Here is a 21,369-nt window from a genome sequence, read left to right as displayed (position 1 = left end):
ACTATATGGTCCAGGCCTAGAAAAGATGGAATTTCCTGATACCATCACAATGAAGACTTTGGCATATTCTAACATTAAGGACTAAGAATGGCCTAAACTATTGTCATATACTAAGAATTCATTGTCATGACCGAAAACAGTTAAAATAATGGTAAGAAGTAAAGCCCTGTTGTTTCCTGAGCCAAATCCCAAAACTGGCTCTACAGACTGAAATGCCCCAATATTAATACTAGTAGCACCCACTACTGTAGCTTAAATTCTTAAAAATCTTAATAGTTGCTTAAAATCTTTACTACTCTCTTCTGGCACAAACTTCTGTTTCCTCCAGTCCATGCTATTTCAGAAAACTTTTCCAGTTCTCTTTCCACAGTGCACCCAGCCCAGGAGGCCTCTTCACTTCCCCCAGAAGAGAAGTCCTGCGGCTTTAGGAGGCAGCCCTATAAGCAATGGGTCACAGCATCTGCTCTGAAGTGTCACACACAGCACTGCAAACCAGGCACAATTACCTCTGGACTGATTATTGCAAAAACCACTTGTACCACGAGTGCACCAGGCCAGTTCTAAACTCCATCTGTGTTTGGGTGGCAAATAAGGCTTGACAAAGGAAAAAACAGGAATAAAATATGCTGATTTGAATTTTAATAAAAAAGATTTGTTTCTGCAAACTAATTTCTCTCCATTTAATAAGACTTATTTTTCTCCATTTAATGGGAGTACTTAACAAAAATGTAACTTTCCTAGAATCATATTAGACAAATAATTCTTTACTTACAAATACTAAAATTCTCACACAAATAGGTCCATTTTCTTTGGCACAAGCATTTCTACTTGATATACATATTCCACTTTTAAAAGGACAGCCTTTCATAGTTCTTCCTTTCTCAAGAATTTATAGTTATTGAATTTCTTTTTCTAACCTAAAATTATGTGATATGACTGACAAAAACAAGAAGGAAAATGTTTACAAGGTCATGATTTAAGTTTATAGTTCAAATCTGGAAAAAAATTCAAATTTTATAGCTAAACTGGTTGGGCTAAGTACATAAAATGAAATGTGGACAAAGGAATAATGAAACTCATTCATGCTCGAACATAGTGAATCCTATATTTTGGAAGGAGCTTAAATAAGAACTCGGGGTTGAGGGGAAATGAATAACTTATACTTCTAGAACGAGGAGCAATCGATTTGAGTCGATTAACGATGAGTAAGAAACTTCAGGAAATGAAGTAGCATTGCCAGCTCTTTAGAGGCAATAATTCAATGCTAGGTTGAAAATGCAGGATCATGAAATAAAGTCAATTCCTCTACAGTTGAACTATACTCAAAATATCTACCTTCTTGAACATTTACTGTTTCTAGATCTCTCACTAACATGAGAAAAAGTATTTTCCTACTTTTAGTGGAAAGTAGGCTTTCTCACATGTGCTGTATCTTCTTAACAAGAGAATATAGTAAGAAGGCAAGCCTGCTGTCTTACCTCCATGATGGGGTTGGAGGCCAAGACCTTTTCCTCAACATTGGCTTCACTGGCAGAACCACTTACAGTGGCAAAGTATCGCATGGCATACTTAGCTGAGACTGTTTTTCCTGCCCCAGACTCTCCACTTACAATGATGGACTGATTTCGTTCATCTCTGTAAAACAAAGAAGAGTAACTGACAGGGCTACCCACTTCTGAATGTAATTAACATTTCCTCTGTGTTCCCATCAATGAGCCATGGTGAGTTTCTGCGGGTTCATACATGCAACAACGTGGGAAAGAACTTAAGAATGGTATTTCCTAATAAAAATAACTACTTATAAACTACCAAGGAACAGAGAGGGAGAAGATATCAAGCTTTAAATTAGAGAGCATCACATCTAAGGATAAATCTGAAATCAAGGGTCTGAATTTTTTGTGTATACATATCTCAAACATTATTTTATTTCTAGAAAATTATTTTGGTACATTACAGTACTATTGTCTACCACCTCAAAAAAGAAAGGAGCCATAGCAAAGGAATTTAGAAAAAAAATCCTATTTAATTAAAATGATAAATTATTTACTAGCTAATAGTTCACAAAGTAGTGTCTCCCACAAGCTCCAACCTCTACTAAAATATCCTCACTACCAGAGAAGAAATGCTTCATTCGTTGGCTGATTTGTTTAGATAGGTCAGAACTCAAAGACTATCATTATTATTTCTTCACTTCATTCACACGGCGACTCAAAAACTCTAAGTGATGAACTTGCTCATAAGACTATAGTTTCTTTGAGGATAAGGACCTATGTCATCTTTATCTTTAATATCCAGCATCTAGTCCAGAGCCTGACACATCACAAATGCTCAATAAATCTGTATTGTCTATAAGTAAATTGAACTTCAATGAACAACCAAGCCTAGAAATCAATCTTTCTACTTTTGTCTATGATTTCAACTAGGATAGAAGCAGTAAACTCCCACTTCCTGAGACAAAACCAGCAGTCAGCTTTAATTCATCAAAATAACTGAGCAAGAAGAAAATAAATGGGATGAGCAAACAGAGATGCCTAGAACCAGCCTGAGTCATATTCAATCTTATCCTAAGTAACATTTTTGAGTACCTGCTATGTGCCAGGAATTGTACACAGTGTCTTCATGCAATTTCATGCCCATTCTGGATGTCATGTGACAGGTGAGAGAACTGGGGTTCAGAAAGTTAAGTGTCCCCTAGCTTAACTACAGACACACTTATAGATCCCATAATCTGCACTGATCTCTTGCAGCCTTTTTTCTTCCCCACTTAAGGACTTTTGGTGGGTATTAATGAAAATAAACGTATGTAGATATTAATAATTTTCAAGCTAGAAAACAAGTGGAGCTAAGCAACAATACATGCTTAGTCAATAATACAGAAAACTTTCTCCTCTACAGAAATCTATGACTCTCATACAATACTCCCCCATTCCATTTTTTCACCATTAGGAAGCCACTGAAGCAGAGGAAAAAGTTAGATTGACTTTGATAGCTGCCTACAAAACGGGTTTTTGTAGAAAATTATTATGTCTTTTCTTTTGCATCTGGGAATTGTGAAAGATTGATAGACTTGGCTAAAACTTTTATCATGTCCACCAAAAATACAAGTGGGATATATACTTCATGCAGCTCTTCCTAAAAGCAACCTTTTTGTTCTTCTGTCATCATGTTTCATTAAGAATAACCATGTCCTTTATACCACCAATTGTTCCCCAGGCTATATCTATGTGTTCAAAATAACCAGAATATGATGAAGCCAAGCAAAGACTCTGCCCAGCTGCGGGATCAGTGGGGCCTCACTGCTGGATTAATATGACTATAGAATAGTATAGATACTGATATTGATTATAAGAACAGCTGCAAAGGATTGATCTGCCTGGGTTGCTACATGTAAGCAATGCCTGCCATACCAAATTCTGGAAAAAAAAGTTGAAAACTTTCAAAAAAAAACACAACTGAGCAAATACATAAAGGTGGTATCAATTGTACCCTTAATTTACAAAGACAAGATGACTTCAAAGGTTTATAGTGGAACTATCCTATAAGGCCACAAGATGGGGGCGGTTATTCCACTATAGAAGGTGATCGTTTTATCTTTTAAGAGATTTATTTATCCAATAAATATTTATCAAACACCTACTACTTGACTAACATTTTGCTAAATCCTAGAAATATAATTTACATAAACCATGATCTGCATCCTCAAGTGGCTGAAGGTCTAATAGGAAAAAGAGACTACTATTTATTTCAAGATTATAATAGATGTGATGGAGCACTAAGAGGAGGCGATCAAGGATGACTTCCTGGAGATGATACCTGAGCAAGGTCTAGAAAGGAGGAATAGGAGAAAACAAGTAAAGGATGAGAAAGTTAGGAAGGGAAAGGAGGTAACACAAATAAAAGCTCAGATACATGAGAAGTTAGGAAAAAGTGGATAACTAACTTTAGCTGGAACATGGGCTGATGACAGATAAGGCTGCAGAAGTTACCGAGAACTGGGTCATAAAGGCTTTATATGAGATGTTAAAGAATTTGAAGTTTACTTAAAGGTCATGAAGTGCTTTTGCAGGGCTTTAAACAGAAAATAACACAACTCAGTTAATAAAATCACTCTGGCAGCAATGTGGAATATGGTGGTAAAGAGTCCAAGTTTGAACAAAGGTTGTGGTGGTCATTATTGAGAGAGACAGATGGTTTAAGAGATACAAAATGGTAGGAATCAGCAGTACTTGGTAATAAATTTCCATAGTAGAAATTTAGAACTTTTCTAAGGAAAAGGTTCTTTTTTTCTGTGAGAAAATGAGTTCACTGACTTATTTCACAGGCCTTGAAAAATACAATAGGAGAATAGTGCATGCCTGATCACACAATTCACATCACACAGCGCCACGAAGCAGCTGTTCCTGAAACTCTGACTCCCATACTGAGGACCTTGGTGACACAATAAGGCACGTCCAGTCCTCACAGAACAAGCTTGTATGTAATCCCGTTTTTGTGAAACTTCTAATCCTGTCTTTGTGAAACTTCCTGTATGTCATACTCACCATCTCATTTGCTTTTTATTTCTAGACTACACTGGATACTCTCATGGCCTCTGTTCATTCATGGCTGATTTCAAGTTGAATCACTCTACTAAAACAGTTCTCATTGTGGTACCAGTGTCCTTTCTTTTAGTCATTACAACGTCCTCAGAATTTATCTTTTTTAATACATTAATTAAGAAACAGTAAAAAAATTAAATAAAATAAAAAGAAACAGTATCAGTAGTTCTCAGATTACCTTCTACAATATGATTAGAAAAATTTCCTTTTCCGATTCTTGCATGATCAGTTGTCTCTATACCCTGTGTTAACTAACTTCACAAAATTTCCCCAGCAATTCTAATAACAAACAAGCTGAGCAAGCTGCCACTAGTCTGATGAAAAGGATATATTAATAGAACGGCTATCCTAAAGCTACTTATTTCATGTTTTAATGACAAAATGTATCAAAAAAACTAAAAATCCATATGGAGAGCCCTTTCCTATAATATGAAGAAGAAAAATATTAAAGGCAATAAAATCAAGGTTTGTTCAAACAAATCAGATTTGTACAAATACATACATATACTACATTCTGATGTCAAGCAGGTGCCAGACACATTTTTTTTCATGATTTATAATCCTGTATTCATACAACCAACAATTTTTGAATGTTTTTAAGGAACTTTATTATTTTTTTATATGAAAGGTAATATCTGTATTACTCAAAGAGAATTCTGAAGAACAATAATACCTCATCATCAGCATAGAAACAGAGTAACTCTCAAAGGCAGAATCAGAAAAATACAAATAACACAACCCTAGCACCAGTTAAAAAATTAATGTTAACAGTTTTTAAATGTTTTTAAGCTCTTTTTTTCCTTCCTTTCCTTCCTTTCTTTCTTCCTTCCTCCCTCCCTCCCTCCCTCCCTTCCTTCCTTCCATCTTTCTTTCTTGTCTTTCTTTCTTTCTCCCTCACCCGAGGATATTTTTCCATCGATTTTTTAAAGAGTGGAAGGGAGAAAGAGCAGGAGGGAGGCAGTGAGGGGGGAGGAGGAAGGGAGAGAGGGAGATAGACATCGATGTGAGAGAGACACATTGACCAGTTGCCTCCCAGACTTGCCCCGGATGGTGGCCAGGGCACTAACCCACAACCCAGGTTTGTGCCCTTGACCAGGAATCAAACCCTCTACCCTTTGGTCCGCAGGCCAACACTCTAATCACTGAGAACCACCAGCCAGGGCTATTTTTTACTTTATAATTCCTGACTTTTTGGCAGAGAGAATTCTTTTTTCCCCCAAGCCCCATAGACCATTCCAATATATAAATAAGCACCACTCTTCCATTATATAAACTTTTCTGAATCCAGATTCCAGTCCTACTCTGACATTTACCAGCTTCATGGTGTTGAGCAATTACATGACCTCTCTGGGTCATGGTTTTCTCATCTTTAAGATTAAATGGCATCTAAAGACCTCTTAAAAACTAAAGTGCTATGATCTAAAAGTCAAACTAACTTTGTAGTTGATGTTTCAGATGTTGGGTTGGCCACAGCCTGCACGCTAAGCCAAGGTAAACTCTTGGAGCCAGAACAGGACTGGCCTACAGATACTCAGAGTCTTGAATGGCCATATATGATATGGGCAACGTTTCTCTTCTGGAGAACCCCTGAATTAGAGATGGCCAGAATCAATAAAGGGCTACAAAGAGAAAAATGTAAGATGATCCATTGACTTGCTTTTAAATTAAGAACAGGGATTAGAAATCTTTATAAAGTAAGTACAATACAGTCTTTAAATGTTTTTCAATTCTATTTGGCCATAGGAAGAAATGTCAAAAAAACGTAGGACAAGAGTGAAGAGCCAAGCAGAAATACAGAAGGGAGAAGGGTAATATCTATTAAAGACATACGAAGGAAAAAACAAGAGTATGATAAAGATAGGGAGAAAACAGATGAAAACATCAGGGATAAAATTTTTATTTTTCATTTGAACTATGGTCTTCAGATTGTTATATTCATGTAAAAATGTATAATTCTTTGAAACTTTGATTAGCCGATCAGTCACTATTCATAATACTTTGGGTGCTCTTGTCCTTATAAGAACCTAGCAGGTATCACTTCAAGGGCCTGATAAAAACCAAATTACAGAAGAGATATTCTCCACTCCTCGTCAAGGACAGATCAATCTGGAGCATCCTAAGGATGCATAAATCAAAGATTTATGATTTCAGGCGCGGCCAGGCCTCTCAAGGGCCTCTACAATGATTCTAATTAGCTTGAGTACTGGTGTCTTGGAGTAGAGGTGAGCTCTTCTGACCTGTTTCAGTCAATGGTGGCACAGAGGCTCTTATGTGAACTAAAAGCCTCCACCTAAAAATATTGATTTATTCTTTCATTCAACAAACATGTAATATGCAGCCACAAATGTTAAGCACTTTATGAAGATAAAAGATTTTAGGGTCATAGCTTATTGCAGGAGAGTAAAAAGTACACAGTTAAAATACAGTGGACTAATTGCTAGAAAAGAGATCTATCCAGGATACAAGGAAGAAGGGCACAGAATTTCCAGAACAGGTAAGAAGGGGACGTCAGAAAATGTTTTCTAGAGGCGGTGATGCCTAAATTGACTCTTATGTAGTTACTAGAGGCCCGGTGCACGAAATTCATGCAGGGGTGGGGGGTGTCCCTCAGCCCGGCCTGCACCCTCTCGCAATTTGGGAACCCTCAGGGTATGTCCAACTGCTGGTTTAGGGTGCCTCCACATAGTTTAATTATCAGTTCTTTTTCTCACACAATCTGGTTTATCCTAATCTATACTAATAAAAGGGTAACCGACAGTCGGACATCCCTCTCGCAATCTGGGACTGCTGGCTCCTAACCACTTGCCTGCCCGCCTGCCTGATCGCCCCTAATCACTCTGCCTGCCTGCCTGATCGCCCCTAACCACCCGCCTGCCTGCCTGATTACCCCTAACTGCTTGCCTGCCTGCCTGATCGCCCTTAACCACCTCTGCCTCAGCCTCAGCACCCGGGACCCAAGCTTCCCTCCCTCCGGCCAGCTGCAGGCACTGGGATCCAGGCTTCCCTCTTTCCGGAATGACGTCGGTCTGTCCGGTCTAATTAGCATATTACCCTTTTATTAGTATAGATTTGGATAAACCAAAAAGAATTGATAAAGAATTGATAATTAAACTATGTGGAGGCACCCAAAACCCCAGGAAAAAATTATTCATGAACACAATATCCAGTCTGGGTTGATGAAAGAAAGAGGTTTTGTGCTTTAGTTTATTTTCCTTCTATGGTCCTCAGTATCTATATCTGTTTAGTATCTGTATCTATTTCGTACCAATATCTGTATCTCTTTGGTCTCTCCAGCCTTTCCTTATATTTATTAAATTTTCGTCCTACATTAAGTGTATTATTTTATAGATTTTTCCTTCTAAACTTTACCCTTTAAAAATGTAATCTCTCTAGTTTATCATGAGCACATTGAATACTATTCATATCTTCCAATACCATAAACTTGTCCTCTGTAAATGTAATGAACATACTTTCAATTCACACCCAGGTTATTAATGAGGAAATGAAGCAATGCAACCAACAGACCTGACTCATGCAGAACACAATTTAATATATCCACCCTTGGTGATATTTACTTTCTGATAATCACCCACTGAGTGTTGCCATCCACCCTGATAAAGTGTACAAGCACCTGGGTCTAATAGTTAGCTTATATGTGAACATGCTCCATGAAACAAAACCTAGTTTTACTTTTTTTAAAAATATGTTTACATTGATTTTTTTAGAGAGAGACAGAAAGAGGAAGGGAGAGGGATAGAAACATCAAGAGAGAAACATCATCGATTGGCTGCCTCCTGCCTGCTCCCCACTGGGGATCAAGCCTGCAATCTGGGCATGTGCCCAGACCAGCAATCGAATCAGGAACCTCTTGGTTCATGGGTTGATGCTCAACCATTGGGCCACACCGACCGGGCTAGAGTTTTACTTTTTTGTAGGCAATCAATCTAATGATTTCTCCCTTCATTTGATCCCTCATTAAAAAAAAGAAAACATGTAATATATTGCTTTCATCCAGAGCTATGTTTTTACTGTGGTGACTTAAAGATGTGGCTTCACTTGATACTCTAGTCCCTATCTCCCTTATAAAAAAAATGCTATGTTTTCCTACATTATTATCACTTGTCAAAATCAAGAAACTCTGCTGTCTCTCTATAATTTCTGCTTTTGAAATCAATCCCAAGAAGAAAAGATTTAAACTTTAAAAGATTTATACTAGACAATGAGTTCACAATGACAATATTAAGTATTACTTTTGAAGTGTAAATATTTACTATAAAAGAGTGTGCTGGCACTGGTGAAAGCTGTGCTTTAGAGAGGCAAGGAGACTATTCAGAAAGTGAAAATAAGCGTTTCCTAGAGATACATGCTGAGGTCATGTAATTTCTGGTCAGAGGCCTGTCATATGGCTGCCAGGTCCTCTCACATAATCTGACTTTTTGTTCCATCAGTACAGAGCCTCTGAGATTAATATAAAGATGCCATAAAAGAAATAGCTCATTATATTTGTTTATAACTTTTACAACTCTTACACTTACTGTATTTTATTCCTACTGAATCCTATGGGGTAGAGAGTACTCAGCAAGTTCCAAGTTCATATAATAAAGAATTCTGAAGAGGAATCACTTACTGGGAGCTGGGGTGGTCTAAAAGTAAAATTTGAGTGGAATCGTGAAGAATAAACAGAAATCAGGCAGATAAAGGAGCATGAAAAAGGCTATTCTAAGCTGAATAAAAGGTGCAGAAATAGAATTATGCAATGTTAACTTGAGGGAATGTGTTAGAGCAGGACCACTTAGCTGAAAATAAGAAAATTAAATGCCAAGGCTTCAGAGTCGTGGAGCTGGATACAAATCTCAATCCCCAGAAACTATTAGTATAACCCGAACAAGTTACTTTCCTCATCTGTCCGCTCCCAAGCTGTCATGAAGATTAGAGGTAATATGTTGACACCATGCTTGGCACCTAGTAGGCATCTAAACAGGGCTGCTATTAATTAATGTAAGTTAATCCACCTTTACGTACCATACAAAAAACTCTCATCAGGTAGCATGCATTCCTTCAAGTCTATTTGCGTAAGTAGGGTACTTGGTACCACATGGTAACTGATCATAGGTGTCAGAAGTATACAATTTTTCAACCTTTTTGTAAGTATAAACTTTTTTTTTAAGTTTAGAAAACAGAAAAGGCAGATGAAAATGATGCTTTCCCTGAATCTAGAACATACACCTCTGGCCCACTCAGCATTCCTTACCTCCTTTCCTGACTTTATTTTTTTCACAATACCACTTATTAATATGTGACAACATGTGCATATTATTTATTTTTTCAATTCTATTCTTTTTTATTATTAATTTTAGAGAGAGAAGGGAAAAGGAGAGAAACATCTATGTGAGAAACATCTATGTGAAATTGATGGGCTGCCTCCTGGACACACCCTGACCAAGGATCGAACCTGCAACCTGGGTATGTGCCCTGACCAGGAACCGAACCCTATGTGACCCTTCGGTGCATAGGATGATGCTCCAACAAACTGAGCCACACAGGCCAGGGCAGCCTCTTTTTTGTTGTTGTTGTTAATCCTCACCCGAGAATATTTTTCCATTGATTTTTAGAGAGAATGAAAGGGAGAGAGAGAGAAACATTGATGTGAGAGAGACGCATAGATTGGTTGCCTTCGCACACGCCCAACCAGGGCTGGGGATTGAGCCTGAAACTGAAGTACATGCCCTTGACTGGAATCAAACCTGGGACCCTTCAGTACCCAGACCAACGCTCTTTCCACTGGGCCAAACCAGCTAGAGCTGCATCTTATTTATTTTTATTGTTTATCATACCTCACTTCATGTGGGTACACATTTTTGTCTATTTTGTCTAATTTGTTCACTGCTGTGTCCTCCATACCCCCAAAGAGTGCCTGGATGGTGCTCAGTAAGGGTCTATTGAACAAGCAATGAACTGTGCCTCCCTGAAGATGCCAAGGGCCTCAAGGAGCACCAGTAATGCGAAACACCAGAATTCACATCTAGTAAAGATGGCACATCTTCATTTGGTAAGGGGAAAAAAAATGATCCTGCAACATCAATTCCCGACTATAAGTCTAAGCAGACACGGTCTATTTAGCTCTTATGGCACATTTTATGGGTGTAGATTTATTCATATAAAAAGTAAACTTAAGCCCTAACCGGTTTGGCTCAGTGGATAGAGCATCGGCCTGCAGACTCAAGGGTCCCAGGTTCGATTCCAGTCAAGGGCATGTACCTTGGTTGCGGGCACATCCCCAGTGTGGGGTGTGCAGGAGGCAGCTGGTCGATGTTTCTCTCTCATCGATGTTTCTAACTCTCTATCCCTCTCCCTTCCTCTCTGTAAAAAATCAATAAAATATATATATTTTTTAAAAAGTAAACTTAATATCAAAATTGAAGCTTATTGTAAAATTGTGTAAAAAACAAAACTAAGTAAAGAGAAAACCAACCAACAAACCTGCAGTTAATAAATTACATTGAGTGGCTGAGCCACAGGGGAATAATGAGGGAGTGAATATTAATAAATCTAAGGGTAAAAAGAAAAAAGTATTCCTATAAATCTAATACTATTTGTGAATTACCAGTAGCAAAGATGGTAAGAGCCAAGCTTTCATAGTTAAGGAAGAGCATTTTCAAAGAAGTAATATAGTTCTCTATGAGCACCAAAAAAATTCTGAGATTACTTTTAGGCTCTAGCACTCCATGCAATTACCTCTTTGCCTAGTTCTCAGGTTGTACTTGTATAGTGCTAACTCTACTGCAATGATCCAATACTGTACAAATCAAATACTGGTGGGCTTCTCTAACTTTATGGGAAAAATTATACTAATAGGTGGAATTTTCTCAATTTTAAGCTTAAAAAAGTTTCTTAAACTTTTATTTATTTTTTTATATATATTTTTATTTATTTCAGAGTGGAAGGAAGAGGGAGAGAGAGAGATAGAAACATCAATGATGAGAGAAATCACTGATCAGCTGCCTCCTGCACGCCCCCCACTGGGGATGGAGCCCGCAATCTGGACATATGCCCTGATGGGGAACTAAACCGTGACCTCTGGGTTCATAAATCAATGCTCAACTACTAAGTCACGCCGACCGGGCTTTCTTAAACTTTTGACACTCATTACTGTTTAATAATGCAGAAGGTTCTGTGAGGATAAAATTAGTTCATAAACAGAAAACAAATAAACAGTGTACTGCACAAAGAAAGTACTTAATAACTGCTTGCTGCTATAAAAAGTACTAATAATACTTTACTAATAAAAGGGTATAATGACTTCTATAGACTGTCATTGAACAATTCTAAAATTCTGTCACACGCGGATCCAATTATGTATAAATAACTCTCTGGATGGAAAGGAAAAAACAAAAACCTCTGCAGTATTAGTTTTCTCTCCACTTCACAAAATGTTTGAGGGTTTCCCGTATCATATTTATAACATGCCAAGTTTTTACCTGTGGGCTGGAAAAATGAGATAAATATAAACTATTCTTCTATGCATCCATAGTTTTGCATTACATAACATTATATTATTAAGAGTATAATCTAGTCTTAAAAGTAGCTTTTTTTCCTCTGATTTTCCATTCTTAAAATGTTAGGGTTCCATGGTTAATACCAAAGACATTTTTCAGTTGCTATTCAGGATCAGTGATGTCGTAGTACATAATGCTAACACTGAAATTCACAATTTCCTTGATAGTTAATTCTCTAAGATACAAGCAGATTTATTCCAGTTTTTAGTTCTTGCCTGCCACTCAGCTGAATGACACTGGGCAAGCGATTTAGTACTACCAGTCCTTGATCCACTCATCTGTAAAATGTAACATCTATCCTTGCATAGTCACAGGATCACAATGACATTCCAAAGGTGGTTTTTAAAAATCATATGCCTTTTACAAATGTAGGTTATTTTAAAAATAATGCAGGCCATGTAAAATAAGCTAGTCAAGGCTGTTTATTTAATAATAATTTATAAGCTGCCATTCACTGTATTTTAAAATATCTGTGACTCAGCAATAAAGAAGTTATCACATCTAATAAGAGTCATGAAATAATAAATAGAGCTTCCACCAACCTGGCCATTTGCTTGTAAGCTTCTTCAGCTACTGCAAAGATATGTGGATCCATATCACCCATGTTCTGACCACTGTATGCATTAATAATATCTTCTCCATAAATAGGCAACTGTTCATAAGGATTTATAGCTACTAGGACTATACCTGGGAAAGGGGTGAAAAAGCAAAAGAAGAAATCAATGATATCCTAATGGGCATACTAAACTTGGTTAACTGAGAATCACAGCTAACACAAATTTCCATTTCAGTCAATACTGAACAAACAAATTGGTAAGGATCAAAAAATGCCATAGCCTTTGTCTCCAAACCCATTATACCTAGTCCTAAATACAATACCAATTAAACACTGAACTAAGTTATTTAAAATAATGACAATTGGGACAATGTTAAAATAACTTTAAATATTTTTATAATATTTAAACCAAAAATTCCACTTCAAATGAAATACTCAGAGATTCATGCAAGGGTGTTTTTCTTTAAATAAAGATGTTTATCAAAATGTTATTCATAACAGTGAAAAGGGAAAACAAACAAAATATATAATAGAGTGATTAAATAATTTTGTTACAGCCATATGACACACTTTTGTGCTACAAACATAATCATATTTTTAAAGAATATTAAAAGTCATAGGAAAACATGACACACCACTAGAGACTAACTCCAATTTTATAACTATTTATACTCTCAAATATACACACATAAATCAAAAGATAGTTATTTTTCAGTGATGAGTTACATGTAATGCTTTTCTTTTTTTGTATTTCCTTAACTTTTACAGTAGGCGTATATTAACTTAAGTCATTCAATTCAACAAATATTTTTTCTGCTCCAACTATGTTTCAAGTCTAAGTTCTAGACTTACAACAGTAAACAAGAAAAAAGAAATCTTTACCCTCATGGACCTTATATTCTGGAGGGTAATTCAAACAATTCACAAGATAAATAAGAAAAATATATATATCGTAGATTAGAGAGTAGTAAGGAAAAAGAGAAAATTTAAACAGAAAAGGAAGATAGATACTAAAGAGGGGACAAGGAGTATATGACTTAGTTGGGAGGGTAGGGCAGGGAAGTCTTCACCAAGAAGGTAACATATGAGCAAAAAAAATTAATTAAAGTAGAAGAAAAATTTTAAAAAAGAAATATTCAGTTAATACACAAGGAAGAAAGGGAGTTAATATCAAGGATATAAAAGATATAAATTATTTTAAAAAGAAAAGATATCTGTTCCTGTCCCAAACAGAACAGTAATGAAGAAATGGTCACCACTGAGTTGGGTATCCCAAGCAAATAGAAGGAAACTAATGGAAATCTTGGATCTGAGTCTCAGAGGAGAATGATTAGTGAAAGAAAGATAAGAAGTCAAGAAAAAAGAGGCAGGGATGAGAGAGAAAACAAAGGCTAGGAAGAAAATAGAGCCCCAGCTGGTTTGACTTAGTGGCTAGAGCATCGGGACATGGACTGAAGGGTCCCAGGTTCAATTACAATCAAGGGCATATACCTTGGTTGCAGACCCCAACCCTGGCCGTGGTCAGGGCATGTGTAGGAGACAGCCAATTGATGTGTCTCTCTCACATCAATGTTTCTCTCTCACATAGATGTTTCTCTCTCTGTGTCTCTCCCCCTCCCTTCCACTTTCTCTAAATAAATCAATGGAAAAATATCCTTGGGTGAGGATTAACAAAACAAAACAAAAAGAAAATAGAGAAAAAAGAAGGAAAGAGGGAAAGAAACCAAAATGTACATACATGAACATGCTTAATTTCTAAGAGACATAAAAAGAACTCTGAGCTAGGTCCCTGGCAGCTAATACTATAAGGAGCAGGGGCCTAGGCAAGCAGATCAAACAGGAATAGGTACTACAAATCAAGTCAGTCCTGCATTTCTAAGTAATTGAGAAAGACACTAAACTTCTTGAACCAGCCCCAAAGATAAGTCTTTGGACATTTATTCTTCATGTTGTTAAAAGAGATGAAAATAACTGGCAAATTGGCATTAAAGTTGGCATTTAAATTCTGTGGGGGTGGGAGGATCTAAAAGAGGGACCCAGTTCTTTGTATTTTGACAAAAATTATGTAAGTTTACAAAATAGTTTATTCTGCATAAAGTACACCTAGCTAAGAAGCATTGGTAAACCTTTTTGATAATTCTGAAGTGAAATTGTCTCTAAGAGAAAATCCAATCACAGTCTTCCTTCCCCATCGCCATATTTCCATGGCCAAGGCCATTAGAGGAAAGAGTTTACAGTCCACTCGGACAGCAAGGTACACTTACCACAATATGTATAAATAAGTTTGGAATCAATAAAGCGGACTCTGAGATTGTGGAGCACAGCAGGCTCATGAAGATAGCTGAGGGCTGTGAGGTCATTTTCACCCACAAGAATGTCAGGGTTTCTTAAGTGAGGCAGTTCCTTGGTCTTTGGATCCAGACGATACTCCAAATCCTGAAAACGCACAAGATACAACATCTGGATAAATCACGGCAGTAAACGTGAAACAGGCCGGTTGCATTTGGCTTATTTCCTATTCCCATTTGCTTCTCAGCTATTAAATTCATTGTTTTCCTAGCACCTTCCAAAATAAGAAACTATTGCAAATAAATAAATAAATAAATAAATAAATAAATAAATAAATAAGGAGAGTCTTCTTTTTTCACTAGATGTATATATGTATTAACAACTTTTGCTTATATAGTTTGAACCTAGACATTTTTACCCAGTTACTGGAGCATAAGTTTTTAATCTTTATTTAAGATGTTTTTGTGTGTTTTTTTCCCTATCTTCATCTATGATGTAAAAGGCAGTATAACAAGTGGTTAAGAGTTTGGCAGTAGAGTGAGATTGACCTGGGTTCAAATTCTAGAACTGGTACTTAATTCTTTTGTGGTCTTGGGTGTGTTATTCAACCGAATCCTTCATTTGTAAATAGGGCATAATAGAAACTGCTTACAGCGGTGTGGTAAAAATTAAATGAGGCAATGCCTGGTGTGTAGTAAATACTTCAGAATACTGAACCCCAAGGGGTCAAAGAATCCCCTGAAATCAGCTATATCATATACTAGAGGCCCAGTGCACAAAAATTTGTGCACTTGGGTGGGGGGTCCCTCAGTCTGTGCCCTCTCACAGTCTGGGACCCCTCGGGGGATGACCACCTGCTGGCTTAGGCCTGCTCCTCAGGGGATTGGGCCTAAGCTGGCAATCAGACATCCCTCTGGCAGCCTGGCAGCCCTCGGGGGATGTCCACTTGCCAGCGGGGAGCAGACCTAAGCTGCAGTCAGACATCCTTAGCGCTGCTGAGAAGGCTGGAGAGGCTCCCACCACCACCACTGTACTGGCAGCCATCAGCCTGGCTTGTGGCTGAGCAGAGCTCCTCCATGTGGGAGCTCACTGACCACCAGAGGGCAGCTCCTGCATTGAGCGTCTGCCCCCTGGTGGTCAGTGTGTATCATAGTGACCAGTCATTCCCAGTCTTTCTGCTGTTAGGGTCAGTTTGTATATGACCCTTTTACTATATAGGATAGAGGCCTGGTGCACGGGTGGGGGCCAGCTGGTTTGCCCTGAAGGGTGTCCCAGATCACGGTGGGGGTCCCGTTTGGGTGCCTGGCCAGGCTGGATGAGGGGCTGGTGGCTGTTTGCAGCTGGTCACACCCCCTTCAGAATGGGGGTCCCCACTGGGGAGCCTGGCCAGTCTGGATGAGGGGCTGATGGCTGTTTTCAGGCTGGCCAAGCCAGCGACTAAAGCTCCCAGCCTCTCCTTTTTTTTCTTTTTTTTTTATTCTGGGATTTATTTACCTTCTATAATTGAAACTTTGTTACTGCTCCAGCTCCGAGGCCACGGCCTGCTGAAAGCAGGTATCTGGGGTTTGTTTAGCTTCTATAATTGCAACTTTGTTGCTTAGAGTGGAGCTCAGAGCCCTGCTGCAGCAGGGAGGAAGCTTGGCTTCCTCCATCACTGGAGCAACCAAGCCTCCTGCTCGCGTCAGCTGCGTGGCTGCCGGCCGCCATCTTGGTTGGGTTAATTTGCATATCCTGCTGATTAGCCAATGGTAAGCATAGCAGAGGTATGGTCAATTACCATGTTTGTCTATTATTAGATTAGATGTACTTATTTGAAAGACAGCCCATAGCTTTCATTTGATTTTTAATGAGGTGCTTGGCCTCAAAGTTAAGAAGTATTTACTCACTTTAAGTCAAGAGAATATGACTTTATGGCAAAGCCAAGCATGGAAACTGTAACTCAACTATGTATTAAAGGCAAATAACATGACAAGTGAATAGGGGGGTAAATGCAATTTAATTGTAGGGAAGGACAAGCTGGTTTTGTAAAAAGTCACTCAATACTGATGAGGTATACAGAGGTCATATATTCAAATCTGTTTGAAATTATGCTAAATGGGGAGGAAATTTTACAACCTGCCACTCTACCTCTCTCTGCCTGTTATTAGGGTACTAAAGGCTCAATGCACAAAATCTGTGCAAGAGTAGGCCTTCCTTCCCCCGGCTGCCGGCACCGGCTTCCCTCTGGCACCTGGGACCCGGGCTTCCCTCCAGCCACCAGCAGGTACCTGGGAGCTGGGCTTCCCTCACAGCCCCGGCTTTGTCTGGAAGGTCATCCAGTCTAATTAGCATATTACGCTTTTATTATTATAGAAAATGTCCTTCCCCAAAGCTGACTGGCCCTTGCATTGGCCCCTGCAATACACAAAAGCCACTTCCAGCGGTGTAATCTCAGGCAGAACTACTTAATGTCTCTGATCCTTGGCTTCCTTATCTGGAAAATAGTCATAATACCACCTACTGACCCACAGGATTGCTATAAGAATTAACATAAGAAAATATAGCCCAAAGTGCCTAATGTGTACCGAGCACATAATAGATGATCAATAAATGCTGAATAAATTAATTCCTTAGTTTGGCATTCAAGGTTCTCCTAATCTCACCTAATTCTCCCCTACCATCTTCCCAACTAATCTCCTTACCTCTGTGTTGCTTTCCTGAAATTTATCCTGCATGTTGCCACCAATGAGTCCTTTCTAAAACACAACCTGGCACCCCTTCCTCTGTTTATAAATATTACAGTCACTCATCGTAGCATACTAGTTGAAGCCCAAGATTTTTAGCATGAACCCCAGGCCTTCTGTGATCTTGCTGATCCTGTACTCTCACTTTACATCCCTATCCCCTTGCTGGTCCTGTACCCTCATTTACATTCCAACAACATGGAACTTGGGTAGCTCCCCAAACACTCATGACTATGCATGCCTCCCTGCCTTTGCCTGGCTTTTCTGGATCCCTGAAATGCACTGCCTTTGTCTACTGATTCTTCAGAGAATGCCTCCCTGACCCCTTACCTTCCCCAGCCCCCTGACCATCCCCGCTCTGTTCTACTTTTGTTTCTTGTTATACTTATTACATTATATGTCATACTACTCATAAGTATATCTATTTCTCTTACCTTTTGCCACCTCTTAATATGGAATATAGCCAGTACCTTAATAGTCAAGCCATGAGCTAGAAAACCAGCCTTTCTAAATCTGTGCTCCACTCAAGTTATTATAATAACTATCTCCAAAATGCATTCCAATTCTCACAGGGTCTACCTCCTTTCTCTTTGTCAATCCAAATCTATCTACCCTTCTAAGACCCAGTCAAAATCCTTCCTTCCTTCTTAAAGCCTTCCCTGACAAAGCAATCCATAATGAAATGTCCCTCTACTGGGACCCTAAAGTACTCACTGTCTTTACAGTATAGCAGAGTGGTTATGAGCACAGACCATAAAGGCAAATTTCCTTGCTTTAAATCCCAGCTTCATACCTTAATACCTATATAACCCTGAGCAAGTCTTAAACTATCTGAGCCTCAGTCTCTTCATCCATAAAGTGGTAATAATAATAATAATAGCCTCATCTCATAGGCTTACTGTGAGGATTGAATGAGTTACAGCAAACAAAGCACTTACTCAGTGCTCAATACATGTTAACTGTCAGGAGAGTATTATTCATTTGGTAGTTAATCATAAACTAACCTTTTCACATCTTAGTGGTGTTGAACTGTTCTATATAGTTTTACTTTACTTAACTTTTCATGTATTTATACATAGTTTCCTTGTTTAAAGGAAATTAATGTCACAAAGGTTTATAAGAAAAAAGTGTGACATGGCCTGTCAAATGCAGTGAAGAGATTAAAAGGAGTAACACTAAAACAAATCCACTCATCCTGCGAATGCAGACAGGGAAATATAGAGACACAATTGGTCTTAAATATTTCTGGTCATGAGCAAAGTGTTTATACACACTTACTTATCAGTAAAATTTTTCAAATAATTAGTTCCAGCAAATATCAAATCTCAGACTGGCTCCTTAGATGATATGAAATATGTTAATTAATATAAAAACATTTTTTTCTTTCTTTTTAATCCTCACTTGAGGACATGCTTAGAGAGAGGAAGGGGGGGGGGGAGAGAACATTGTGAGAGAAGCATTGATCAGTAGCCTTCTGTATGCTCCCTGACTGGGGCTCAAACCAACAACCCAGGCATGTGTCCTGACTGGGAATTGAACCAGCGACCTTTAGGTGCATGGGACGATGCTCAACTAGCTGAGCCACTTCAGCTGGGCAATATGAAAGCATTTTAATGCTAGCCTAAACAAAATACAGATAAACACACACATGTTTTGGAGAATTATATGTGAATATAAACCTAATCATAATCAATTCATAGACAAAAATAATGGATTTTTAAAGTATCTACTATTTTCACTAACCCACTGGGATAGAAATTTGAGTTTGCCATTTGTAATCAATTTAATAAGTAAAAATGTTAAACTGGTTCAAAATTTTAACACTTTTGAATTCCCTTCACTTTGTGCCAATGACAACAAATAACACTAAATTCTTACCTTTCCTTCCTCAAGGTGAAGCAGGAGGACTTTGTCTCCTGGCTTGTAATCTTTGAGCAGCTCTGCTGACTTCCAAACTTCCTCAGGATCAGGTATCCACACTCTGGCAAACTGGAAAACAAAAAGAAAAAAAAATTTAAACTAGCAAATCAATCCTACATAATAAAGAGCTAATATGCTAATTAGACCGGACAGCAGAATGACCATCCAGACGACCTTCCAGACGAAGTCGGGGCTGCAAGGGTGGCCAAGGCTGCAAGGGCTGAGCCCTTTGCACAGATTTCATGCATTGGGCCTCTAGTATTGTTATAATAATATATAAAACATATCATGGATTTATTTATAATTAATTTATGAAAAAATAATTCTTGGTCAATATAAAATTTAATTTTTAAATTAGTAGATGAAAAGTATTTTAGACCCATAGTACTGTCATGCCCACATAACGTAAAAAGTATGCTCTGTATTATAGTAATAATTTCACAATATGTGTAAGTTAAATCACTATGCTATACATAAACTTATACAGGGCTGTATGTCAACTGTATCTCAATAAATTTTCAGCTACAATGAAAGAATGACTTTGCTTTATTTAGTAAATGCTACCTGAAAATATATTTTTAGGTTAAAATGTATATACTGGTATAAACCTATTTGTTCACTAAATGTGGACTTTCAAAATATAATTTTGAATCACTAGTATGGTGGCTCTGCCAGTTTCAGCAACACAGCTATTTTTTTACAGCAGGATTACAATTTGAATTTTTATTGCGGTTTTCATCCTGTGCTCTGAAAAGCCTTAGTGACTTCCCAGGTGCTCCTCCAGGCCATTCGAGTGGAGAGGAGAGGAAGCCTGGGATTTGGAGCCATAGCTGTTTTACATCTGGGTATCAGGAATTTTCACTGAAGAAAAGTTCTATTGCTAATTAAAAAAAAAAATCAGAAAGCAATATTTTACCTTCATTATTTTGTAAAGATGAGTGAAAATGGTAAAAATGTATCTTTGGCCAGCAATAAGCTTGGCTCTCGTAGCCTCAATGTCATGAAAGAAGTAGGGTCAAGTGTTCCTAAAGCAGCAGATCTTTAGCCTCATTAGACACTCTGGACTTAAGCCAATTTTGGACTTTAGGTTAATGTTGAAGAAAAAGAACAAAATATATTAATATGAAAGATCCTCCAAATACCATATTGAAAAGATGTGTTATGATTTCTTGATTTCCTCAGGAAGGAGTCTCTCTTTAAAACATATGTACTCTAAACCCTGATGCCCATTTTTCAGGAATAAATGAAAATAACACCAGCAGCCTTTCTCTATTTTCTTCAGAGCTCTCATTATTACCTGGACTTAATTATTGCTTGTTTACTTATTTATTATTTCTCTTCATTAATCTCTCTCTATATATATCTACACTAATAAAAGAGAAACATGGTAATTGGCGTACGACTGCTACCCTTCCCATTGGCTAATCAGGGCGATATGCAAATTAACTGACAGCCAAGATGGCGGCCGGCAGCCAGGCAGCTTGAAACTAACATGAGGCTTGCTTTCTTCAGTGACGGAGGAAACCAACCTTCCCCGCCTGCAGTTTGAACATTGTAACATTTATAGAAGCTAAAAAAAAGCCCAGAAACCAGCTTTCAGCGAGCTGGGATCTCAGAGCTGGAGTCAGAGCTGCAGTTACACATTGTTTCGAACCGAAACAAACCAGATACCTACTTTCAGCAGCGGAGGCCTAAGAGCTGGAGCCTCAGAGCTAAAGCTGGCCCAG

The 21,369-nt window shown here is 38.1% G+C and overlaps 1 protein-coding gene across 1 annotated transcript in view; it reads right to left on the bottom strand.

Annotated features, from left to right (window-relative positions):
* Nucleotides 1-21,369, bottom strand: part of MYO5A (myosin VA) — a 146,719-nt gene that overhangs the window by 104,783 nt on the left and 20,567 nt on the right. Inside the window, exons 2-5 of the mRNA XM_014537833.1 lie at nt 19,601-19,711; nt 14,975-15,146; nt 12,697-12,841; nt 1,479-1,635 (exon numbers count right to left, since the gene is read on the bottom strand). Of these exons, the coding sequence (XP_014393319.1) occupies nt 1,479-1,635; nt 12,697-12,841; nt 14,975-15,146; nt 19,601-19,711 (585 nt within the window). The remainder of the gene's footprint in view (nt 1-1,478; nt 1,636-12,696; nt 12,842-14,974; nt 15,147-19,600; nt 19,712-21,369) is intronic.

This window comes from Myotis brandtii, unplaced genomic scaffold (assembly GCF_000412655.1).
Source record: "Myotis brandtii unplaced genomic scaffold, ASM41265v1 scaffold182, whole genome shotgun sequence".
Classification (NCBI taxonomy): domain Eukaryota; kingdom Metazoa; phylum Chordata; class Mammalia; order Chiroptera; family Vespertilionidae; genus Myotis; species Myotis brandtii.
The sequence above is the reverse complement of the archived record's forward strand: the minus strand, read 5'-3'. Positions and strand labels throughout refer to the sequence as shown.